Source organism: Oncorhynchus gorbuscha, linkage group LG10, assembly GCF_021184085.1.
Source record: "Oncorhynchus gorbuscha isolate QuinsamMale2020 ecotype Even-year linkage group LG10, OgorEven_v1.0, whole genome shotgun sequence".
In the NCBI taxonomy this organism is placed as follows: Eukaryota; Metazoa; Chordata; class Actinopteri; order Salmoniformes; family Salmonidae; genus Oncorhynchus; species Oncorhynchus gorbuscha.
The window spans coordinates 86,673,761-86,700,405 of NC_060182.1; the positions used below are offsets into that span (position 1 = coordinate 86,673,761).

A 26,645-nucleotide genomic window follows, 5' to 3' on the forward strand; every position below is an offset into this window, starting at 1 on the left:
ACTGCTGTCCCGTCGATGTCGATAGGAGGGTCCCTCTGTTGTTTCCTGGGGGCTGAGCACACATCCTTGTGGGGCCCCAGTGTTGAGGATCAGTGAAGTGGAGATGTTGTGCCCTATCCTCACCGCCTGGGGGCGGCCCGTCTGGAAGTCCAGGACCCAATTGCACAGGGCAGGGTCAAGACCCAGGGCCTCAAGCTTAATTACAAGCTTGGAGGGTACTATGGTGTTGAATGCTGAGCTATAGTCAATGAATAGCATTCTTACATAGGTATTTATCTTGTCCAGATAGGATATGGCAGTGTGCAGTGTGATGTCGATTGCGTCATCTGTGGACCTATTGGAGCAGTAAGCAAATTGAAGTGGGTCTAGGATGACAGGTAAGGTGGAGGTGATATGATCCTTGACTAGCCTGTCAAGCACTTCATGATGGCAGAAGTAAGTGCTAAGAAGTGATAGTCATTTAGTTCAGTTACCTTTACATTCTTGAGTACAGGAACAATGGTGGCCATATTGAAGCATGTGGGGACAGCAGACTGGGATAGGGAGAGATTGAATATGTCCGTAAATACAACAGCCAGTTGGTCTGGCATGCTCTGAGGATGCGGCTAGGGATGCCGTCTGGGCCGGCAGCCTTGCGAGGGCTAAGACATTTAAATGTCTTATTCACGTCGGAGAGCCCACAGTCCTTGGTAGCTGGCCATGTCGGTGGCACTGTGTTATCCTCAAAGCGGGAAAACAAGGTTTAGCTTGTCCGGAAACAAGACGTCGGTGTCCTAGGCTGGTTTTCCTTTTGTAGTCTGTAGACCCTGCGACATACGTCTCATGTCTGAGCTGTTGAATTGCGACTCCACTTTGTCTCTACAGTGCCTTGCGAAAGTATTCGGCCCCCTTGAACTTTGCAACCTTTTGCCACATTTCAGGCTTCAAACATAAAGATATAAAACTATATTTTTTTGTGAAGAATCAACAACAAGTGGGACACAATCATGAAGTGGAACGACATTTATTGGATATTTCATACTTTTTTAACAAATCAAAAACTGAAATTCCATGTAGCTACACACCGCTACACAAGAATAACACCAACTGGTGAATTAACACAAAAGAGTGCCATATAAAGGGGAGGAAATGATGAAGGTAATGAAGTCCAGGTGTGAGTCATAATGATTAACAGGTGCGCGTAATGATGAGTGCCAGGTGCGCGTAATGATGAATCCCAGGACAGTTGGTCGGCGACATCGTATGCCAGAAGGGAGGAGTAGGAGAAGATGTGACAATACTGGCCTTTTGGAAACTACAACTCCCTACTACATCGCATAGTTCAGGCTGGATCTGATTTATCTCTAGAGAAACTACAACTCCCTACTACATCGCATAGTTCAGGCTGGATCTGATTTATCTCTAGAGAAACTACAACTCCCTACTACATCGCATAGTTCAGGCTGGATCTGATTTATCTCTAGAGAAACTACAACTCCCTACTACATCGCATAGTTCAGGCTGGATCTGATTTATCTCTAGAGAAACTACAACTCCCTACTACATCGCATAGTTCAGGCTGGATCTGATTTATCTCTAGAGAAACTGTGCATTGAGCTCACAGAAGGAAAAAAAATCAAATAATTGAACCGATGTCGGTCAATTAGTTGTTCAAAAGCCGTAAAATAATTGACATTTTGGTTAAATAGCTCAGCACTAATGCAAATGTAAGTAAGGTTTGAAATTATTATGTTTTAGTCTAATATTAGATATGTTTGGGCTTCTTGCGGTCAATTAGCAGTGTACAAATTATTTTTAATTATGTTCTGGCCCCGACCATCGCTCAAGAAAAATAAAAAGATCTGTCCGCAGCTTAATCTAGTTGATGATCCTTGGTTAAATGTTAGTGAAGAATTGGTCTTCCAGGGCAGTATGTATTTCTGTACTCAGCCAGATCCAGATGTCTAGTTGATGATCCCTGTTTTAAGGGATATATTAGTGAAGAATTGGTCTTCCAGGGCAGTATGTATTTCTGTATTCAGCCAGGGGGCAGAAGAATCATTTCTGAACAAACAGGATGGGGCAAAATGTTAGTGCCTGGAAATACAATTTAAACTTGGGTCCTCCTATGTCTTTCCCTCTTTGCAAGTTTGTTAATTTTGCCATAACTTGCCATATACTAAACATGTCATAACCTCACTATGAACTGTATCCCAATATCCAGAAAGGGGAGACATGGGAAGCATTGAACTATAGAAATTCAGTCGCGGCAATATATTCACTTTGACAATAGATATTCTGCTGGTTAAAGCAACTGGGATATTATTTCATCTACTGAGGCAGATTGAATTGATTTTAGAGTTCTGTTAAAGTTCTGGCAATGGTTTTAACAAGGAAAGGAAATATATTTACTCCCAAATATTTAAAATGGGAAATATTGGAATTTATGAAATTATTTAAAAAACAATGTTTTACTGGGTTTCATCTCTTGATACATCCACATAAACCATTTCACATTTCACCTTTTAAAAACAAAACAATCAACTCATCAATCTGAAAAAAAGTATCAAAGCCATAATGCTATATAATGTAATTACAGTATAATATTGCTGTACACCATCAGTGCCTGGTAGACTTGGATTTGAACTTAAAATGAATGGCATTGTAGCAGAACCCCTCTAGAATGAGACTTCAAAGGTTCTTACAGGACACCAATGTAATGTGGCCACAGCACAGCTACAAGAGTATACAAACCAGCACAGCAAAAATGGATTTACAGTACAGAGAGTCGCAGAGTCTTTCTTGAGCAAATAAACCCAGTGACATAATTATTGGCAAGGATATTGTCATGCTAAATTCGATTAACAAAACCAATGAACAGCTGATTGTCAATCTGAACTGTGGCAGAAGCAAATCTGTTAAATATGAAAATGAACACCGTCCAGACAGGATACATGGACTGTGTCCTAAATAACACCCTATTCCCTACATAGTGCATTCATTTTTTGACCAGACTATGGGCCCTGGTCAAAAGTAGTGCACTACATAGGGAATAATGTGCCATTTGGGATGCAGGCAGAGACTCCTTATCCGGATCCATTACAGTTTAATTATACAGCCTATTATGCCCTTTCAAACTAGAGGAGGACGATATCCTCTTTATCTCTGTAGCTTTGGCCAACTTTGCAGAAAGAGGAAGCAGGACTCACAGCGCTAGTTCTCATAGAAGTAAATAAAAAAAGCTGAAGTGATCTTGTGTGGATCCCCTGTATGATATTCAAAGTCTGAAGTATGAACCAGTCCGACATGAGTTGACGGTGGTAGGTCTTCTTCACTGAGCAATATGACTTACAATAGAAGCCATACAGATGTACTCTCTTAATTTGATCACTCTGTTGTTCCTGCGCAGCAGGAAATGCAAACTTGTAATGAATTCAATTTTTTTCAAAGGCTTCTAAAGTTTGTAATTTCCACTAAACATTTTAGACTTGATTTTCCCTAATGAAAAGTGTGTCACTTTTCTACAAAAATATCCATTAATTATAATACACATAATAATTCACATTTCCTGTTGCTGCATGATTATTGTCCTGCTGTGAGACACAGATCAAATTAAGATAGAGCACATCTGTATGGAAGCTAAAGTCAACTTGAGTCTCCTGTTGTGTGATTTGATATTTAGACCTGAAGATCAAGGTGAGGAGATGATGGAGGTTCTCTTCTTTCAGAATGTATCCACGTTGTCAAGGGCAGACCTAAACATTGTCTATATGGTTGTGTATAAGGCAAAAACCAATATCTCATTTAAAATGGCTATAATGATTGAGGCAGAAGCCATTGTATTCACTTGAGCAGCTCCTTGATCCTTTGTCCCACACATGCATGTACGCACGCACACACCCACGCACCCGCACTCTGATCTCATCATATCTCGATCAGACTCTCCTCCTTCTCAGGCTCTGGCTCGGCTGCGGGAGCTGGCTCCTTGCTCTCCACCTTCTGTCCTTCTGCCTCCTGTCCTTCTGCCTCCTGGGATTCTGCCTCCTGGGATTCTGCCTCCTGGGATTCTGCCTCCTGGGATTCTGCCGCCTGGGATTCTGCCGCCTGGGATTCTGCCGCCTGGGATTCTGCCGCCTGGGATTCTGCCGCCTGGGATTCTGCCTCCTGGGATTCTGCCTCCTGGGATTCTGCCTCCTGGGATTCTGACTCCGGTCCTTCTGACTCCGGTCCTTCTGACTCTGTCCTTCCAGGCCGGTAGACAAAGCAGTACTCCTTGAGGGGCTGACTGTGGTGAAGACTGGACTTGATGGGGAGGGGGAACTCCTCAGGGGCCAGGAGTTGGTGGTGGCCCTCCACCAGCACACTCAGGCTGTAAAATAGAACAGAATAGAATTGAATGGAGCAGAATAAAACAGAACAGAACAGATTAGAATAGAACATAACAGAATACAACATAATAGAATAGAACAGAACAGAATAGAACAGAACAGAATACAGCATAATATGTTAGAATAGAACAGAATATAATAGAGCAATATAACAGAATAGATGTCACGCCTTGGTCATTGTTGTTATGCACGTGAGTGAGGACCCAAAAGCAGTTTAACAAATACAGAGTCCTTTAATGTCAAAACACAGGGAAGACATAGATCCTCTTCAGATGTATATAATGGCAAAATAGACAACCCGCAGAGAGGGCGACAAATGAATCATAAAGTCCTTCTGATATTTTCAGAAGAGTCCCCTTCTTAGCAGCAGAGGAGAATAGCTGGGTTAGCGGCGACAGACTGCTGGTCTCTCTGGGTAGGCGCGGGTCGTAGAGGACAGAGGTACCTGATCACACGTAGCATCAGATGAACAGGCAGATTCCGACAAGACGGGACAAGGGTGAAGCAAACGAGACGATAGTTTGGTTCTGGCATGAGAAACTCAAACGAGAATCTGACAAAGACAGAAGCAGGAACAGAGAGAGAAATAGAGACCTAATCAGAGGGGAAAAGGGAACAGGTGGGAAAAGGGTGAACGAGGTAGTTAGAGAAGATGAGGAACAGCTGGGGGAAGGAGAGGAAGAGAAGGTAACCTAATACGACCAGCAGAGGGAGACGGAGTGAAGAGAAAGAACAGGAACAAGACATAATATGACAATACATGACAATTGTATTTTGTGTTTTTGTTATATGTTTGGGTAGGCCAGGGTGTGACATGGGTTTATATGTTGTTTTTCGTATTGGGGTTTGTAGTATTTGGGATCGCGGCTGATTAGGGGTGTTGTTAGGCTTGGCTGCCTGAGGCGATTCTCAATTGGAGTCAGGTGCTTATCGTTGTCTCTGATTGGGAACCGTATTTAGGCAGCCTGAGTTTCGCTTTGTATTTTGTGGGTGTTTGTACCTGTCTCTGTGTAGTAGTCACCAGATAGGCTGTAATTAGTTTCACGTTTCGTTTGTTGTTTTCGTTTTTCAGTTATTTCAAGTACCGTTTTCAGTCATGAGTAACCTACACGCTGCATTTCGGTCTGACTCTCTTCTTACAACAGACGAACGTCGTTACAATAGAATAGAACAGAATAGAACAGTAATTAACAGAATAGGCAGAACAGAATAGAACAGAACACAATAGAATGGAATAGAATAGAACACAACACAATACAACATAACAGAATGGAACAGAACAGGATATAATATGATAGAACAGAAGTGAACATAATAGAACAGAATAGAACAGAACAGAATATAATAGAACAGAATCCAATTGAATAGAATGGAATAGAATACAACAGAATATAACAGAACCAAATAGAATAGAATGTAATATAACAGAATAGAATGGAATACATTAGAACACAATAGAATAGAATGCAATAAATACTTTATTTTCATTTTGTGAGACAGGGTCAGCATAAACATATTGGCATGCACAGGATCAGCCAAGGAGCAACGCCCCTGGATGGAGAGAGACGTTTTGGAGTGGTTAAGGGCACAACGGCAGGAGATTGTACCTGTAGGACTCTGGCTCTGCCACCTCAAACTTGTCAGCACACTGGGCACACAGGTCCTGAGCTGTGGTGTTGGGGCGGACCCTCAGGGTCTTAGTGTTGCACCCCGCCTCCAGGAATGACACATTGATGAAGTCCTACAACGGGACAGTGCAGAAAGAGGACATGAAATATCATATGACAATTTGTTTTATTGTCAACATAATGACAATACAATTTCAAAGAATACTGATATAGTCATAATGATCAAATATCAAAATACTGCAGTGACATTTTATGTTCTATTACTCTGAGTCCAGCCTGACTGGACTACTGGGCCTAGTTCATGGGTGTCTCCTTTCTAACCCTAACCCTATCCCTAACCCTAACCATAGCTCTAGCTATATCCCTAACACAAACCCTAACCCTAACCATAGTTATAGCTATATCCCTAACCCTAACCTTAACCATAGCTCTAGCTATATCCCTGACCCTAACCCTAACCCCAGCTCTAGCTATATCCCTAACCCTAACCCTAACCATAGCTCTAGCTTTATCCCTAACCCTAACCCTTAACCCTAGCCTTAATCCTAACACTAACCCTAACTTTAACCCTAACCCCAGCTCTAGCTATATCCCTAACCTAGCCTTAACCCTAACCCTAACCTAGCTTTAACCCTTAACCCTTAAACCTTATCCCTAACCCTTAACCCTTAAACATTAACCCTTAATCTTTATCGTTAACCCTTATCCCTAACCCTAACCCTTATCCCTAACCCTTCTCCCTCACCCATATCCCTAACCCTTATCCCTAACCCTAATCCTAACTCTTTCCTTAAACCCAACCCTTATCCCTAACTCTAACTCTAGCCGTAACCCCAACCCTTATCCCTAACCCTTATACCTAACCCTAACCCTCTGTGTGTGCTACCCTAGTGGTACTGACCTGAACACATGAACGTGACACGCTGGCTTTGTTCAGGGTGCGTCTCTTCTCCCAGCGGTGGATAGAGTTCTGGATCTCCAGACTGAGCTGCCGTGTCACCACCTGCTTCTCATAGTTCTTTATGTGCTCCAACACTCCATACGTAGTTGTCAGGTAGTAGGAGCCTGGTGACACACACAAGATAGTCATCATTATGAGGCACATACACTGCATATAACATTCGTACTATGTGTGCGTCAGTGCTGTTATGTGTGTAACTGCGTTCCTCTGTTGAATGAAGAGAGTCAGACCGAATTGCAGCATGTAGGTTACTCATGACTTTAATGAAAGTATCGAGGTACATGAAATAACTGAACTAAATACAAAAACAACAGAACGGAACGTGAAACTAATTACAGCGTATCTGGTGACTACAACACAGAGACAGGTACAAACACCCACAAAATACAAAGCGAAAGTCAGGCTGCCTAAACACGGTCCCCAATCAGAGACAACGCGAAGCACCTGACTCCAATTGAGAATCGCCTCAGGCAGCCAAGCCTATACAACACCCCTAATTAGCCGCGATCCCAAATACTACAAACCCCAATACGAAAACGACGTATAAACCCATGTCACACCCTGGCCTACCCAAACATATAACAAAAACACAAAATACAATGACCAAGGCGTGACAATGTGTGTGTTTGTATGTGTGTGTGTTTACTTGTGTGTGCGTGGATCGAATTTCATTTGTCCCTACCCTCTCCTAGCTGCAGTGCAGGGTCCATCAGCTCCATCATATACTCTACATCCAGTAGCAGGAAGGCCATGTTGCTCCTGGCCAGGACGTACATCAGCACCGGGAGGAAGTCATCTGCACCATAGGCTCTGCCTGCTGGAAACGTCAACCACCATCTTAGTCAGTTCACCTGACAGTCAGGTATTTGTGAGGCAGTAATGATCAATCAACATCAACTTCAATGTCCCCTCTCAGTTAGGTATTTATAGACACTGGTGTCGTCCGGCAGTAATAATCAATCATTATCAAAGTCGTAAACTAGCCCTGATTTTCATGCTTCCTGACTTTTGTTTGGAGATAGTGGAGACGGGTGAGGATGGCATCGTGAGACTACTCTTATGCTAACAAACAACATTATAATTCAACCACCAAAACCTGCCCAGCAACAAAGACAGCTCCTCACATGGACAGCCTATAGACATGGATTCATAGATGATCTTGCAGGTCTTAAGGAGCAGATCAATCTTCTTCTGAGGGGAGTATTCCTGGTGGAGGGTCATCAACTTCAGCTGGATCTAAGATAGATGGATGGATGGATGGATGGATGGATGGAAAGATGTAGTTTGTTAATTCCTGACGGGAGTGCCCCGGTCAACAGTAAAGCACTACATAGGAACCATTAAGGTACCATTTCAGATGCAGCCCATTACTGTCTACCTTCTCCATGACAGGGGTCTCTGGGACGCTGGTGGTGATCCCCAGTTCTGTGGTGGTGGTACCCAGGACGACACTCTGGTTCTCCCTCAGTCTCTTCAGACAGCCGTCCCTGGCGTGGATGTCTTTCAGGCCTGAATACACAGCCTCCCTCAGAGGCTTCAGCATAGCCTTACACAGGACAGCCTCAATAATCACCTCTGGAGAGGAACAAGACAAAACACACGGGTTAGAAATACGTTTCTAGTTGAGAAGAGAGCTTGTTGCAGGCAGCTACGTATTGATTTGACTTGATCTTAGATTCCATGTCTACTCTACTCACTCTGACTGATGCATTTCTGCCTGCAGTTATAGTTCTTTATGGACAAAAGATAACCAAATGTTTATTCATTTAGTCTGAATATTATCCCCACTTGAATATATACAGTATTTATACATACACTTTGTAAAACAAAACGGACATTCAGCATTCACTTTGGAGGAAAAATAAGTTATTATATTTAAGCAGTAAGGCCCAAGGGGGTGTGGTATATGGCCAATATACCACAACTAAGGGACGTTCTTAGGCACGACGTGGCACCTGGACACCGCACTTAGCCGTGGAATATTGTCCATATACCAAAAACCCCCGAGGTGCCTTATTGCTATTATAAACTGGTTACCAATGTAATTAGAGCAGTAAAAATAAATGTTTTGTCATATGGTCTGATATACCACGGCTGTCAGCCAATCAGCATTCAGGGCTCAAACCACCCAGTTGATAATAATCCAGAGTCTATTGACGCCGTGCGTCCATCTAAGTAACGTAATAAAAAAAATCCCCATCAAATGATGCAAAATGCATCATACAGGGATGATTTCTGTATTTTCAAAGTTACATATCTTGAAAACTTGATTGCTGACAAGCATACATTTGGGACTCTGTCAACAATGAACTAATGAAACAACTATCGAAATATCGTTTTTGGGTGGAGTTTGTCTTTAATCTAGAGAGCTTTTTGCATGGTGTGTGTCTCAACCCACCACAGCTGGCTACACTATATATACAAAAGCATGTGGACAACTCTTCAAATGAGGGGATTTGGCTATTTCAGCCACACCCGTTGTTGACAGGTGTACACAGCCATGCACATTTCTGCCATGCTAGAGCTGCCCCAGTCAACTGTATGTGCTGTTATTGTGAAGTGGCAATGTCTAGGAGCAACAACAGCTCAGCATGAAATGGTAGGCCACACAAGCTAACAGAACGGGACCATTGAGTGCTGAAACGCGTAAAAATCTTCAGTTGCAACACTCACTACCGAGTTCAAAACTACCACTGGAAGCAACGTCAACACAATAACTGTTCGTCTGGAGCAACATGAAATGGGTTTTCATGGCTAAGCAGCCGCACACACACCTAAGATCACCATGCGCAATGCCAAGCGTCGGCTGGAGTGGTGTAAAGCTCGGCGCCATTGGACTCTGGAGCAGTGGAAACGTGTTCTCTGGAGTGATGAATCATCTGCTTCATCGGCTTCACCATCTGGCAGTCCGACAGACTAATCTGGGTTTGGCTGAGGCAAGGAGAATTCTACCTGCCTCGAATGCGTAGCGCCAACTGTAGAGGTTGGTGGAGAAGGATGGTCTGCAGATGTTTTTGATGGTTCAAGCCCCTTAGTTCCAGTGAAGGGAAATCTTAACGCTAGAGCATACAATGACATTCTAGACGATTCTGTGCTTCCAACTTTGTGGCAACAGTTTGGGGAAGACCCTTTCCTGTTTCAGCATGACAATGCCCTCGTGCACAAAGCGAGGACCGTACAGAAATTGTTTGCCGAGATCAATCTGGAAGAACTTGACTGGCCTGCACAGAGCCCTTACCTCACCTTTGGGATGATTTGGAACGCCGACTGCGAGGCAGGCCTGATCGCCCAGCATCAATGTGCCCGACCTCACTGATGCTCTTGTGGCTGAATAGAAGCAAGTCCCCACAGCAAACATCTAGTGAAAAGCCTTCCCAGAAGAGAGGCTGTTGTAGCAGCAAAGGGGGGACCAACTCCATATTAATGCCCATGATATTGGAATGAGATGTTCGACGAGCAGGTGTCCACATACTTTTGATCATGTAGTGTATGTCGGCTTATTAATTCAGTAAGAATATTATCCTCACTTGCATATATACTGCATTTATATGCAAGAAAACCTGCATTCACAGTGGAGGCTAAATAAGTTTGATATTAAACACAATTCAACCATCAAATGTTAACAGTGACAAACCCCCTTAAACAACTATGTTGTCTGTCCCTGTTGCAATTTCACAGATGTCACGAGAAAGTCTCATTTCCAATGTACACAGCGAAGACTGTGATATACAACTGTCTCCTGTTTGACAGTAAATAAGGGGAACATCCTCTTTGCCAAATGTGATGTTGGACACTGAATATGTTACGCATGTTCATTTGAAGATTAGTGAGACCTGAAGCATTCATGTGAAAGACAGTGTTAATGTGTACGTTACACGTGCCTGTAAGTATCTCTGGATAAAAGAGTCTGATAATGGAAGGTATTTTTACTATTAGTAAGTTATTTACATGGCCACGGCCAAGTAGAAACTGTATCAGACAAATAAAATGTCACTTTTTTGGGGGGGGTCTCAAAATAAAGAGCAAAAGGAACTCAGTATTTTGAGTGTGTAAAGAGTCTTGGAAATTGTGTGTCTAACGCTGTGTATTGACAGATGCATGTTGAGTATGTCAAGGAGAATGAAGCCCAGGGAATCGAACCCAGAATCCTTCCATTGCAACACTGTGCTCTACTAACTGCAGTAACTCTAAGATTACAACTGATAGACTATGTTACTGTATCTAGCCTCTAATTAGACTGTATATCTCACCCAATTTGTCCTCTGTGTAGATGTTGGGCTCCAGTAGATTGTGTAGCTCAGTGCTCTGAATGAGGTAACTCTTTAGCTGGGTCATCATCTGCCTGATCTCCTGCAGCAGCTCAGTGCTGGAGCTGTGCTTCCCCATGGTCTCCAGGATATACACCCTGGGGTCAGATACATTCATTCATTAGTACATCAAGGGTGTCCAAATCGATTACAAAATTAGGGACAGTGAACAAATGTAAATGACATTTTCCATTAGACAGAGATATGAACAAGATTCAGTTGTGAGTCAAAATATGTGTGGCCCTAATCAGCCCTAGCAACCATCAACTCTGCGATTCTGAAACATCTGTGTTGAACGGATCTGCTACCGGTAGTCCTTCACCAGGGTGCCAAAGTAGGAGCTCCCGTCCCTGAACAGCTCTAGGATTCTCTTCTGGAGCTTGTGGTCGGTGTTCATGAAGTTAGTGAACACGCTGGAGAGGCGGAGCTTGGCTCGGTCCAGCATGATGGTAGGCGTCCTCTTCATCGACACCTGGAGGTTATTATTGATTTTTAATGATAAGTGTTTTATTTTGATTATGTTACAGGAAAATGTCATACAGATTCACATACAGTAACAAAGTCACAGCAGCAATTGAATAGGTACAGAAATTAAGCTTTTAGTTAGGTTACTGGATGATGTTAGTTATACAGTTCATAAAAATGTTAAATGGGAAGTCAAGGGGACTTCCTGGTGAAATAGGGGTGAAATAAATCAATGAAAGATATATGAACCTTGGTGTTGTTGGTCCCACCGGTCCCTACAGTCCCGCTGGCCACAGTGTCAGCCTCCTCCTCTGTACTGCTGGTAGAGTAGGAGTCATGTTCCAGGGCAGGGAAGACAGGTTCCCCATCAGGGGAGTACAAGGACACATCTGTCCCCCTGGCCTCCCCCACGGGGATGGAGGTGGGGCTCGAGGCAGGCGAGGGGGTGCTGGAATTCTGGGGGGTATCCGATGATGAATTGATTGACAGAAGTCCTCCGCTTATAACGTTTCTGGAGAGAGGTGTGGTGGGAGTGAATTGAGAGGGTTTCTTCTTCCTGGGAGGAGGGACTGGATGTGAGGCCCTCTTCGTCCGCGGGGCTATAGCCACGGTAACAACCTCACTAATGTTTGAAGCCCCTGATGTCCCTTTGTTCTGCAGTGTCTCTGTCTCACCGGCATGAGATTCCACTCCTAACTTCTCCTCTGCCATGTTAGTGGTGTCATCGATGCAGACCAGTGAAGCAACAGGCACTGGACCAACACTGCCCTCCTGTCCCGGGATTGAGGGACGGTTCTCTGAGGGTTTCCGCCGAAGGGGTACGAGTGGTATCCTGTGTGGGGGTGGTCGGGGTGCTGGGTGTTTCTGTCGTGCTGTTGCTCTGTGCGGTGACAGTGGCTGTAGAGGCTGAGTAGCTGCTACTGAGTCAGTAACAGTAACTGACACCTCTTTCTCCGAGATGAGTTGAGAAGCAGCTCCTTCTCCCTCCTCAGTGTCTTTGCTGCTGTCTCCTTCCGCTTTCTGACCTGCTGCCTTGGCTATTACTGTTCGCGGTGGGGGTGGAGACCTGGGGGAGACACTTTCCCCTCTGGCACCCTGCTTAGCCGACTGTGACAGAATCAAGCCCTCTGGGACATTTGGGGGCCTGGGTGGGGGCCGTTTGAACTTGGGGGGTACCTGCACCTGCCCCGGGCCTGGGGTGTTCAGACTCTGGCTCCTGTGGATGGGAGCTGGGACGAGGGTGGAGGCCTCCAGGCTGCTGCAGTACTCCTCAATGAAGATGGGGTTGATGTACCACAGATGGTCATTACTATTCCCGGTGGACAGCTGGATCTCACAGGATGAACTGCTGTGGCCCTGACCCTGGTCATTACGTTTGACCATTTCTGAGGAGCTGTGAAGCTGAGAACCCCAGAAATCTGCAAGGAGAAAGAAATAGGTCATTGTGATTACTGAAAACATTTCAAAGTAATGCTTTATTTCTGTGTGCTGGCGATCTTTTCATAGAGGTGAGAAAGAAAGAGTTACCAGTTCACCATCAGGAAGAGTTACCAGTCTACCATCAGGAAGAGTTACCAGTCTACCATCAGGAAGAGTTACCAGTCTACCATCAGGAAGAGTTACCATCAGAAAGAGTTACCAGTCTACCATCAGGAAGAGTTACCAGTCTACCATCAGGAAGAGTTACCAGTCTACCATCAGGAAGAGTTACCAGTCTACCATCAGGAAGAGTTACCAGTCTACCATCAGGAAGAGTTACCAGTCTACCATTAGGAAGAGTTACCAGTCTACCATCTGGAAGAGTTACCATCAGAAAGAGTTACCAGTCTACCATCAGGAAGAGTTACCAGTATACCATCAGGAAGAGTTACCAGTCTACCATCAGAAAGAGTTACCAGTTCACCATCAGGAAGAGTTACCAGTCTACCATCAGGAAGAGTTACCAGTCTACCATCAGGAAGAGTTACCAGTCTACCATCAGGAAGAGTTACCAGTCTACCATCAGGAAGAATTACCAGTCTACCATCAGGAAGAGTTACCAGTCTACCATCAGGAAGAATTACCAGTCTACCATCAGGAAGAGTTACCAGTCTACCATCAGGAAGAGTTACCAGTCTACCATCAGGAAGAGTTACCAGTCTACCATCAGGAAGAGTTACCAGTCTACCATCAGGAAGAATTACCAGTCTACCATCAGGAAGAGTTACCAGTCTACCATCAGGAAGAGTTACCAGTCTACCATCAGGAAGAGTTACCAGTCTACCATCAGGAAGAGTTACCAGTCTACCATCAGGAGGAGTTACCAGTCTACCATCAGGAAGAGTTACCAGTCTACTATCAGGAAGAGTTACCAGTCTACCATCAGGAAGAGTTACCAGTCTACCATCAGGAAGAGTTACCAGTCTACCATCAGGAAGAGTTACCAGTCTACCATCAGGAAGAGTTACCAGTCTACCATCACTAGGGCTGAACTCTGACACTATTATCATCAGATAATTATACTTTTATTTTCACAAAATAACAAGCTTTATCAAAGACAACTGGTTGATGATGAGCGATCAGTATTCACAATGCAGAGAGGAACTAAATACATTAGACTATAAATGGATCTTTGTTCTATGACTAATTGGGAGGGTTTTGTTTCATAGCTATTAAAGGAGGAAGCTAGCCCATATAGCATGCACACACACAACGACACACACACGCACGCACGCACACACACACACACACACACACACACACACACACACACACACACACACACACACACACACACACACACACACACACACACACACACACACACACACACACACACACACACACACACACACACACACTGTACTCGTGCGTGTCCACACACTCACTCACACTGTTGAGACACTTCACCTCCATTTCACTCACATGGTCTTATTCTAGTCAACTTTTCCTAAAAGTGATATAATGGCATGCTACAGAGGTGTTCAGAATGTCGCACTACCTACCTGAGCCTAATGTCGATATCATCTCTATATCTTCATACTTGGTTGCCTGGACGATGACCTGAGGCAACCTCAGGGTGAAGGGTAGAATATCCCTGGAAGATAATTAATCACATCATTATTAATTTATTATAAAAAATATTTTCAAGGGCGAGATGTAGGATCTTCATTTGATCAGCCTGTTGCAGGAGAAGGTTCCTGTAATTCAGGGCATTTAAAACGTAGTGTATTTGAGGGTGAAGAAGGATTCTAAAGTTTCTAATTTCCACTTAGAAATTTCAGACTTGATTTTTCCTTAAGAAAAATGTATCAACCACTACTAAAATGTCCATGAATTATAATTCACATAATAATTCACACTTGCTGTTGCTGCAGGCTTATTTTCCTGCTGTATCAAACTGGCTCAAATGAAGATCCTACACCTGTAGGATCTGCATGATGGTCTTGTCTTACCGGCTGACACAGTAGAAGGCCATGAGTTTGAAGATGTTGTCAAAGACCAGAACAGACCCTTCCAGGTACATCACTGGTGTTGATGAGGGAGAGGGTGTTATAACACAAAATTATATGAATACTGACATTCTACATCAGAATGACCTCTTATTCATGCAGTAGAGATAGATTGGGACCGAGAGGTTACACAAATGATTCAAGAGATGAAACTGCAAACATACTTTTCAACAGATTCTCTCTCATCATGTGTTCTGTGTGTGGTTTGATGGATGGGATAGCATCATGTGTTCTGTGTGTGGTTTGATGGATGGGATAGCATCATGTGTTCTGTGTGTGGTGTGATGGATGGAGTAGCATCATGTGTTCTGTGTGTAGTTTGATGGATGGGATAGCATCATGTGTTCTGTGTGTGGTGTGATGGATGGGATAGCATCATGTGTTCTGTGTGTGGTTTGATGGATGGAGTAGCATCATGTGTTCTGTGTGTGGTGTGATGGATGGGATAGCATCATGTGTTCTGTGTGTGGTGTGATGGATGGGCTAGCATCATGTGTTCTGTGTGTGGTTTGATGGATGGGATAGCATCATGTGTTCTGTGTGTGGTTTGATGGATGGGCTAGCATCATGTGTTCTGTGTGTGGTTTGATGGATGGAGTAGCATCATGTGTTCTGTGTGTGGTGTGATGGATGGGATAGCATCATGTGTTCTGTGTGTGGTGTGATGGATGGGCTAGCATCATGTGTTCTGTGTGTGGTTTGATGGATGGGATAGCATCATGTGTTCTGTGTGTGGTTTGATGGATGGGCTAGCATCATGTGTTCTGTGTGTGGTTTGATGGATGGGATAGCATCATGTGTTCTGTGTGTGGTTTGATGGATGGGATAGCATCATGTGTTCTGTGTGTGGTGTGATGGATGGAGTAGCATCATGTGTTCTGTGTGTAGTTTGATGGATGGGATAGCATCATGTGTTCTGTGTGTGGTGTGATGGATGGGATAGCATCATGTGTTCTGTGTGTGGTTTGATGGATGGAGTAGCATCATGTGTTCTGTGTGTGGTGTGATGGATGGGATAGCATCATGTGTTCTGTGTGTGGTGTGATGGATGGGCTAGCATCATGTGTTCTGTGTGTGGTTTGATGGATGGGATAGCATCATGTGTTCTGTGTGTGGTTTGATGGATGGGCTAGCATCATGTGTTCTGTGTGTGGTTTGATGGATGGGATAGCATCATGTGTTCTGTGTGTGGTGTGATGGATGGGATAGCATCATGTGTTCTGTGTGTGGTTTGATGGATGGGATAGCATCATGTGTTCTGTGTGTGGTGTGATGGATGGGCTAGCATCATGTGTTCTGTGTGTGGTTTGATGGATGGGATAGCATCATGTGTTCTGTGTGTGGTGTGATGGATGGGATAGCATCATGTGTTCTGTGTGTGGTTTGATGGATGGAGTAGCATCATGTGTTCTGTGTGTGGTGTGATGGATGGAGTAGCATCATGTGTTCTGTGTGTGGTTTGATGGATGGGCTAGCATCATGTGTTCTGTGTGTGGTTTGATGGATGGAGTAGCATCATGTGTTCTGTGTGTGGTTTGATGGATGGAGTAGCATCATGTGTTCTGTGTGTGGTTTGATGGATGGGCTAGCATCATGTGTTCTGTGTGTGGATTGAGGGATTGTGTGGATTGTGTGGATTGATGGATGGCGTAGCAGGACCGATGGCTGTAACACAGATAGTCCCAATACCTTTTTACCACAGACTGTTCACCAGGGTCTGAGGAAAGGACACAGACATTTCAGCGGGAGACTGTTGAGGCTTAGGGTTAGGATAGATCCCGTTACAAGCCTAGATTTATCCTAACCCTATATAGACCTTCTCTGGTTAGGATACTCACGTGACTTCTCCTCCTTAATCAGAATGTCCTGGACCTGAAGCTCCTCCTGCTTGTCAGATACACATACTGACAGCACCATGGATTTCTGGTCGTGGCTTTTACGCACTAAAAATATCTGTTGGTACACAAAGTAATGCTTTTAATATCTATTATCATACAACAAATATACATGAGGAAATTTTTGGTGGCTGCCCCTACATGTGTGTTTGTAAGCATTTTTGATGAGTATGTGACCAATGAATGAGTGTGTGAACGATTTGTACAGCTACATCACAGTTGTTCGGCTGCAGAACAGTCGACCATAGTCGACCACAGATACATCGTGTGCCTATGTGTTTATGTAAAGAACACGTTAGTTCACCCCAGGGATTTCTTTCTTCAGCATGAGTGTGGTCCTCTCCTGGGCCATACCCAGCTGCAACCACACCGGGCAAGTTTTGATCAGTTTCTCCAGGATACTGATGCTAGGTTGTGGGGCTGTGGCTTGGGTTGGAGATGGGGCTGTCGATGAGGCCGAAGCTGGGGCGGGCTTGGGAGCTAGAGGGACTAGTGGGGGGGGTAGAGGGGGAGAAGAGGACTTCATGGATGGAAGTGGGGGTCTGGGGAGAGCTGGAGAGGAGGGTTTGGCTTTCAAGTGAGGGTGAGGTATGGGGGTCTCGGCTGGGGTGGACCAGAGAGTTTTCGAGGTGCTGGGGGTCTAGGAAGAGGGGGTGAGGAGATCTTTGAGAAAGGAGGAACACGGGGAGACGGAGGTACGGAGGGTTTTGAGAGAGGATGAATGGGGGAGTGGACAGAGGGGTTTTGCTATAGGAGGTACGTGGGGAGAAGAGATAGGAAGTGAGGAGGGTTTTGAGAGAGGAGGAATGGGGGGAGTGGACAGAGGGGGTTTTGCTATAGGAGGTACGTGGGGAGAAGAGATAGGAAGTGAGGAGGGTTTTGAGATGGGAGTTACAGTGGGAGAAGAGATGAGCATAGATGAGGGCTTTGGGACCGGCTGAGATGAAGGTGCTGGTAGGGTTAGTTCAGAAGAGGAGAGCTCTGGGACTGAAGAGGACATATGTAAGGGGAGGGGAGGAGCAGAGACATGCAGGATGTCAGGAAGGTGTGGTGTAGAGGGCTCTGAGACTTGAGGGGGTACTGGTGTGGGGAGGGGAGGAGTAGATGTCTCTGGGACATCAGGTACCAGGGGTGTGGGGAGTGGGGGAGTAGATGTCTCTAAGACTTGAGGGGGTAGTGATGTGACAAGGGTGGAAGTAGAGATATCCGGGACATCAAGGACTAGGGGTCTGGATAAGGGGGGAGTACATTCCTTAGGGACAGCGGCATTGGGGACATCAAGGACTAGGGGTCTGGATAAGGGGGGAGTACATTCCTTAGGGACAGCGGCATTGGGGACATCAGTTGCGTCACTGGCATCAATGGCCAAGTCAATTTGAGAAGGGAGTGGTTCAGAAGCTGAATGGAGGGGCGGTGTGGGTGAGGAGGGTGAGGAGGGTATGAGGGGTGAAGGGAGGAGTGGGGAGGAGTCCAGGCAGACAGGTGGAGTTGGGTCAGTTGGGTCAGGGGGAGTTGGGTCAGGGCCACCCCCTGACCCGGAGGGTTTGGAGGGGAGAGTCGGAGGAGCCATCAGGGGTGGTCCTGAGGAGAGGGCAGGTCTGGGAGGGGGGAATAGTACTGTTGATCCTGAAGATAAGGTAGGGGTGAGGGGGGGTCTAGGTGGGGAGCGAGCCTCAGCATTCACCCTATAGAGAGAGACAAGAGATATTAGAGAAAGATAGGAAAGAGAGAGAGAGAGAAAGACTAAAATAATGTTGTTAGAAAAAAAGGTCCAGCTGTCAGGACCACAAATACAAATTCCACCTAGACACCTTTGCCCTGGAGCAGGTATTCCCAAAGAAGGGATTAGAAGTGTCTTATATGGTGAGCTACAGAGTGGCTAGGACAGGCAGGACGCATACTATTGTGGAGGACTTAATTCTTCCTGATGCTGTGGATATGGTTGGGACAATCCTCGGGGAAAAGGCCCAAAAAACCTTTCCCGACAAGTCCTTCATCAAACAACACTGTTTCATGACGCATCAGTGACTTGGCAGGAGATGTTTTGAAACAATTACTGCTTCGCATACAAGTGTGCGAAGCTGTGTGACAGCTGGATGAGTCAACATGGCGGGCCTGGCACAGCTCCTGGTATATGTCCGTTACATTTACGGGGGGGTCAATTAAGGAAGACATCCTCTTCTGCAATCCACTGGAAACCAGGACATCATGAGAGGATATTTTTAAAGTACTGGACAGCTTTGTGACATCAAATGGACTTTAGTCAAGATGTGTTGGTATATGTACTGATGGTGCAAAAGCCATGACAGGGAGACATAGTGGAGTAGTAACATGTGTGCAAGCAGTTGCTCCCGACACCACTTGCCAAGGGAATGCCTGACAGCTTGAACGACATTTTGGACACTACAGTGAAAATTATTAACTTCGTTAAAGCAACACTCGTGTATTTTCTGCATTATGCAATGATATGGGTAGTGACCATGTAACGCTTTTACAACATACAGAAGTGCGAAGGTTTTCAAGGGGCAAAGTATTGACACGTTTTTAAAGTTCAAGTTTTCTTTACTGACCATAATTTTCACTTGTCTGACTGTTTGTTTGATGACGAGTTTCTCACACGACTGGTCTATCTGGGTGATGTTTTTTCCCCCCTGAATGATCTGAATCTAGGATTACAGTGACTCTCCGCAACTATATTCAATGTGCGGTACAAAACTGAGGCTATGATTAAGAGGTTGGAGCTCTTCTCTGTCTGCATTAACAAGGACAACACACAGGTCTTTCCATCATTGTATGATTGTTTGTGTGCAAATGAACTCAAGCTTACGGACAATGTCAAATGTAATTTAGCGAAGCTCCAGAGTGAGCTGGGTGCACAATTACGCAGGTACTTTCCCGAAACGGACGACACAAACAACTGGATTCGTTATCCCTTTCATGCCCTGCCTCCAGTCCACTTACCGATATCTGAACAGAGAGCCTCATCGAAATGGCAACAAGCGGTTCTGTGAAAATGTTATTTAATCAGAAGCCACTGCCAGATTTCTGGATTGGGCTGCGCTCTGAGTATCCTGCCTTGGCAAATCGCGCTGTTAAGACACTGATGCCCTTTGCAACCACATACCTATGGGAGAATGGATTCTCGGATCCTCACTAGCATGAAAACTAAATACAGGCACAGACTGTGTGTGGAAGATTATTTAAGACTGAGACTCTCTCCAATACAACCCAACACTGCAGAGTTATGTGCATCCTTTCAAGAACACCCTTCTCATTAACCTGTGGTGAGTATTTCCCAATCTTTGATGAACAAATAAGGTTTCATATGTAAGATGGTTAAATAAAGAGCTAAATGATTGTTATTATATTATTATTTGTGGCCTGGTCCTATAAGAGCTCTTTGTCACTTCCCACGTGCCGGGTTATGAGAAAAACTCACACTCATTATTATGTTTAATAAATGTAATGTATAGTGTGTGTGTTGCAGGCTTACAAAAAAAAAACATTTGAGAATGGCATGACTCTGGTGCTAGAGGGGGTACGCAGCTAGAGGTTGAATGTATTAAGGGGTACGGGAAGCTGTGAATGTTCTGAGAGACAAGGCAAGGACCTTCTATACCATCAAAAGGAACATAAGATTTGACATACCAATTAGGATCTGGCTAAATATACTTGAATCATTTATAGAACTCATTGCCCTGAGGTCTGGGGTCCGCTCGCCGAATTCTGCTAAAAAATCCCCTGTGTACAACGTAAAACACCAAATAATGCAGGCAGAGCAGAATTAGGCCGATATCCATTAATGATCAAAATCCAGAAAAAAAGCTGTTAAGTTCTATAACCACCTAAAAGGAAGCGATTCCCAAACCTTCCATAACAAAGCCGTCACCTACAGAGAGATGAACCTGGAGAAGAGTCCCCTAAGCAAGCTGGTCCTGGGCCTCTGTTCACAAACACAAACACAAACACACCCCACAGAGCCCCAAGACAGCAACACAATTAGACCCAACCAAATCATGAGAAAACAAAAAGATAATTACTTGACATATTGGAAAGAAATAACAACAAAAAACTGAGCAAACTAGCATGCTATTTGACCCTAAACAGAGAGTACACAGTGGCAGAATACCTCACCACTGTGATGGACCCAAGCTTAAGGAAAGCTTTGTCTATGTACAGATTGAGTGAGCATGGCCTTGCTATTGAAAGAGGCTGCCGTAGGCAGACCTGGCTCTCAAGAAAAGACAAGCTATGTGCACACTGCACACAAAATGAGCTGCACTTCCTAACCTTCTGCAAAATGTACGACCATATCAGAGACACATATTTCCCTTAGATTATACAGACCCACAAAGAATTAGAAAACAAACACAATGTTGATAAACTCTCATATCTTAGAGGGAGAAAGAAAGAAAGAAAGAAAGAAAGAAAGAAAGAAAGAAAGAAAGAAAGAAAGAAAGAAAGAAAGAAAGAAAGAAAGAAAGAAAGAAAGAAAGAAAGAAAGAGAGACAGAGAGGAAGAGAAAGGGAGAGAGAGAGACAGAGGGGAAGAGAAAGAAAGAGAGAGAGAGAGAGAGAGACAGAGAGGGAGAGAGAGAGGGAGAGAGAGAGAGAGACAGAGAGGGAGAGAGGGAGAGAGAGAGAGAGGGAGAGAGAGAGAGAGAGAGAGAGAGAGAGAGAGAGAGAGAGAGAGAGAGAGAGAGAGAGAGAGAGAGAGGGAGAGAGAGAGAGAGAGAGAGAGAGAGAGAGAGAGAGAGAGAGAGAGAGAGAGAGAGAGGGAAAGAGAGAGAGACAGAGAGGGAAAGAGAGAGAGACAGAGACAGAGACAGAGACAGAGAGAGAGAGACTGCTATTCTTTATTTTTGCAACATGAAATCACTATCAGTTAGCATGTGGAACATTCAGGGCCTAAACTCATCAACCTATCAGTCAGCATGTGGAACATTCAGGGCCTAAACTCATCAACCTATCAGTTAGCATGTGGAACATTCAGGGCCTAAACACATCAACCTATCAGATAGCATGTGGAACATTCAGGGCCTAAACTCATCAACCTATCAGTCAGCATGTGGAACATTCAGGGCCTAAACTCATCAACCTTTGGACTGAAGAGTTCAGCACTGGAGTTCAACAAACATCTAACAGATGTTGACGTCATCATTCTGCAGGAGACATGGTGTAAGGCTGACACTGTCACTCACTGTCCCCACAGGCTCCAGAGAGGTAATTGTGCCATCACAGAACACAGCTCTGTCAATAGAGGCAGAGACTCTGGAGGACTGATCATTTGGTACAAATCCGAACTACAAAAATCTAATCGATACCTAAAAATGGATAAATATCACATTTGGTTAAAACTGAAAAAGGAACTTGTACTCAGAGAGAAATATGTGTTCCTTTGCACAATATATATCCTCCCTCAGAATCCCCATATTACATAGAGGAGATCTTCCCCACCCTTGAGGAAGAGACGTGCCATTTCCAGGCCCAGGGAAATGTGCTCATCTGTGGGGACACAAATGCGCACACAGAAACACTACCTGATCTAACAAGCACACGAGGGGACAGCTTTATTACAGGCCATTCTGTTTCTAACTGTCTTCATCTCCCCCATAGAAACAACAGTGACAGACCACACGAGGGGACAGCTTTATTACAGGCCATTCTGTTTCTAACTGTCTTCATCTCCCCCATAGAAACAACAGTGACAGACCACACGAGGGGACAGCTTTATTACAGGCCATTCTGTTTCTAACTGTCTTCATCTCCCCCATAGAAACAACAGTGACAGACCACACGAGGGGACAGCTTTATTACAGGCCATTCTGTTTCTAACTGTCTTCATCTCCCCATAGAAACAACAGTGACAGACCACACGAGGGGACAGCTTTATTACAGGCCATTCTGTTTCTAACTGTCTTCATCTCCCCATAGAAACAACAGGATGTCTTGCTCCCAGGCAGACTAAATAACTTTTTTGCCCGCTTTGAGGACAATACAGTGCCACTGACACGGCCTGCAACGGAAACATGCAGTCTCTCCTTCACTGCAGCCGAGGTGATTAAGACATTTAAACGTGTTAACCCTCGCAAGGCTGCAGGCCCAGACGGCATCCCCAGCCGCGCCCTCCGAGCATGCGCAGACCAGCTGGCCGGTGTGTTTACGGACATATTCAATCAATCCCTATACCAGTCTGCTGTTCCCACATGCTTCAAGAGGGCCACCATTGTTCCTGTTCCCAAGAAAGCTAAGGTAACTGAGCTAAACGACTACCGCCCCGTAGCACTCACTTCCGTCATCATGAAGTGCTTTGAGAGACTAGTCAAGGACCATATCACCTCCACCCTACCTGACACCCTAGACCCACTCCAATTTGCTTACCGCCCAAATAGGTCCACAGACGATGCAATCTCAACCACACTGCACACTGCCCTAACCCACCTGGACAAGAGGAATACCTATGTGAGAATGCTGTTCATCGACTACAGCTCGGCATTCAACACCATAGTACCCTCCAAGCTCGTCATCAAGCTCGAGACCCTGGGTCTCGACCCCGCCCTGTGCAACTGGGTACTGGACTTCCTGACGGGCCGCCCCCAGGTGGTGAGGGTAGGCAACAACATCTCCTCCCCGCTGATCCTCAACACGGGGGCCCCACAAGGGTGCGTTCTGAGCCCTCTCCTGTACTCCCTGTTCACCCACGACTGCGTGGCCACGCACGCCTCCAACTCAATCATCAAGTTTGCGGACGACACAACAGTGCTAGGCTTGATTACCAACAACGACGAGACGGCCTACAGGGAGGAGGTGAGGGCCCTTGGAGTGTGGTGTCAGGAAAATAACCTCACACTCAACGTCAACAAAACTAAGGAGATGATTGTGGACTTCAGGAAACAGCAGAGGGAACACCCCCTATCCACATCGATGGAACAGTAGTGGAGAGGGTAGCTAGTTTTAAGTTCCTCGGCATACACATCACAGACAAACTGAATTGGTCCACTCACACTGACAGCGTCGTGAAGAAGGCGCAGCAGCGCCTATTCAACCTCAGGAGGCTGAAGAAATTCGGCTTGTCACCAAAAGCACTCACAAACTTCTACAGATGCACAATCGAGAGCATCCTGGCGGGCTGTATCACCGCCTGGTACGGCAACTGCTCCGCCCTCAACCGTAAGGCTCTCCAGAGGGTAGTGAGGTCTGCACAACGCATCACCGGGGGCAAACTACCTGCCCTCCAGGACACCTACACCACCCGTTGTTACAGGAAGGCCATAAAGATCATCAAGGACATCAACCACCCGAACCACTGCCTGTTCACCCCGCTATCATCCAGAAGGCGAGGTCAGTACAGGTGCATCAAAGCTGGGACCGAGAGACTGAAAAACAGCTTCTATCTCAAGGCCATCAGACTGTTAAATAGCCACCACTAACATTGAGTGGCTGCTGCCAACACACTGTCATTGACACTGACCCAACTCCAGCCATTTAATAATGGGAATTGATGGGAAATGATGTAAATATATCACTAGCCACTTTAAACAATGCTACCTTATATAATGTTACTTACCCTACATTATTCATCTCATATACATATGTATATACTGTACTCTACAACATCGACTGCATCCTTATGTAACACATGTATCACTAGCCACTTTAACTATGCCACTTTGTTTACTTTGTCTACATACTCATCTCATATGTATATACTGTACTCGATACCATCTACTGTATGCTGCTCTGTACCATCACTCATTCATATATCCTTATGTACATGTTCCTTATCCCCTTACACTGTGTATAAGACAGTAGTTTTGGAATTGTTAGTTAGATTACTTGTTGGTTATCACTGCATTGTCGGAACTAGAAGCACAAGCATTTCGCTACACTCGCATTAACATCTGCTAACCATGTGTATGTGACAAATAAAATTTGATTTGATTTGATTTGATTTGACAGACCACACGAGGGGACAGCTTTATTACAGGCCATTCTGTTTCTAACTATCTTCATCTCCCCCAGAAACAACAGTGACAGACCACACGAGGGGACAGCTTTATTACAGGCCATAGTGTTTCTAACTGTCTTCATCTCCCCCAGAAACAACAGTGACAGACCACAGCTTTATTACAGGCCATTCTGGGAAACAACAGTGACAGACCACACGAGGGGACAGCTTTATTACAGGCCATTCTGTTTCTAACTGTCTTCATCTCCCCCATAGAAACAACAGTGACAGACCACACGAGGGGACAGCTTTATTACAGGCCATTCTGTTTCTAACTGTCTTCATCTCCCCATAGAAACAACAGTGACAGACCACACGAGGGGCTTTACAGCCATTTATTACAGGCCATTCTGTTTCTAACTGTCTTCATCTCCCCATAGAAACAACAGGATGTCTTGCTCCCAGGCAGACTAAATAACTTTTTTGCCCGCTTTGAGGACAATACAGTGCCACTGACACGGCCTGCAACGGAAACATGCAGTCTCTCCTTCACTGCAGCCGAGGTGATTAAGACATTTAAACGTGTTAACCCTCGCAAGGCTGCAGGCCCAGACGGCATCCCCAGCCGCGCCCTCCGAGCATGCGCAGACCAGCTGGCCGGTGTGTTTACGGACATATTCAATCAATCCCTATACCAGTCTGCTGTTCCCACATGCTTCAAGAGGGCCACCATTGTTCCTGTTCCCAAGAAAGCTAAGGTAACTGAGCTAAACGACTACCGCCCGTAGCACTCACTTCCGTCATCATGAAGTGCTTTGAGAGACTAGTCAAGGACCATATCACCTCCACCCTACCTGACACCCTAGACCCACTCCAATTTGCTTACCGCCCAAATAGGTCCACAGACGATGCAATCTCAACCACACTGCACACTGCCCTAACCCACCTGGACAAGAGGAATACCTATGTGAGAATGCTGTTCATCGACTACAGCTCGGCATTCAACACCATAGTACCCTCCAAGCTCGTCATCAAGCTCGAGACCCTGGGTCTCGACCCCGCCCTGTGCAACTGGGTACTGGACTTCCTGACGGGCCGCCCCCAGGTGGTGAGGGTAGGCAACAACATCTCCTCCCCGCTGATCCTCAACACGGGGGCCCCACAAGGGTGCGTTCTGAGCCCTCTCCTGTACTCCCTGTTCACCCACGACTGCGTGGCCACGCACGCCTCCAACTCAATCATCAAGTTTGCGGACGACACAACAGTGCTAGGCTTGATTACCAACAACGACGAGAGACGGCCTACAGGGAGGAGGTGAGGGCCCTTGGAGTGTGGTGTCAGGAAAATAACCTCACACTCAACGTCAACAAAACTAAGGAGATGATTGTGGACTTCAGGAAACAGCAGAGGGAACACCCCCTATCCACATCGATGGAACAGTAGTGGAGAGGGTAGCTAGTTTTAAGTTCCTCGGCATACACATCACAGACAAACTGAATTGGTCCACTCACACTGACAGCGTCGTGAAGAAGGCGCAGCAGCGCCTATTCAACCTCAGGAGGCTGAAGAAATTCGGCTTGTCAC

The 26,645-nt window shown here is 45.4% G+C and overlaps 1 protein-coding gene across 1 annotated transcript in view; it reads right to left on the reverse strand.

The window, feature by feature from the left end:
* Window positions 1–2,431: 2,431 nt before the first annotated feature.
* Window positions 2,432–26,645, reverse strand: part of rin3 (Ras and Rab interactor 3) — a 34,211-nt gene continuing 9,997 nt past the window's right edge. Inside the window, exons 2-14 of the mRNA XM_046367307.1 lie at window positions 17,419–18,799; window positions 17,058–17,172; window positions 15,163–15,235; window positions 14,713–14,804; window positions 11,978–13,146; window positions 11,572–11,735; window positions 11,207–11,361; window positions 8,335–8,531; window positions 8,081–8,192; window positions 7,639–7,773; window positions 6,897–7,060; window positions 5,975–6,108; window positions 2,432–4,348 (exon numbers count right to left, since the gene is read on the reverse strand). Coding sequence (XP_046223263.1) covers window positions 3,904–4,348; window positions 5,975–6,108; window positions 6,897–7,060; window positions 7,639–7,773; window positions 8,081–8,192; window positions 8,335–8,531; window positions 11,207–11,361; window positions 11,572–11,735; window positions 11,978–13,146; window positions 14,713–14,804; window positions 15,163–15,235; window positions 17,058–17,172; window positions 17,419–17,640 — 3,177 coding nt within the window. The 5' untranslated portion in view covers window positions 17,641–18,799 and the 3' untranslated portion in view covers window positions 2,432–3,903. The remainder of the gene's footprint in view (window positions 4,349–5,974; window positions 6,109–6,896; window positions 7,061–7,638; window positions 7,774–8,080; window positions 8,193–8,334; window positions 8,532–11,206; window positions 11,362–11,571; window positions 11,736–11,977; window positions 13,147–14,712; window positions 14,805–15,162; window positions 15,236–17,057; window positions 17,173–17,418; window positions 18,800–26,645) is intronic.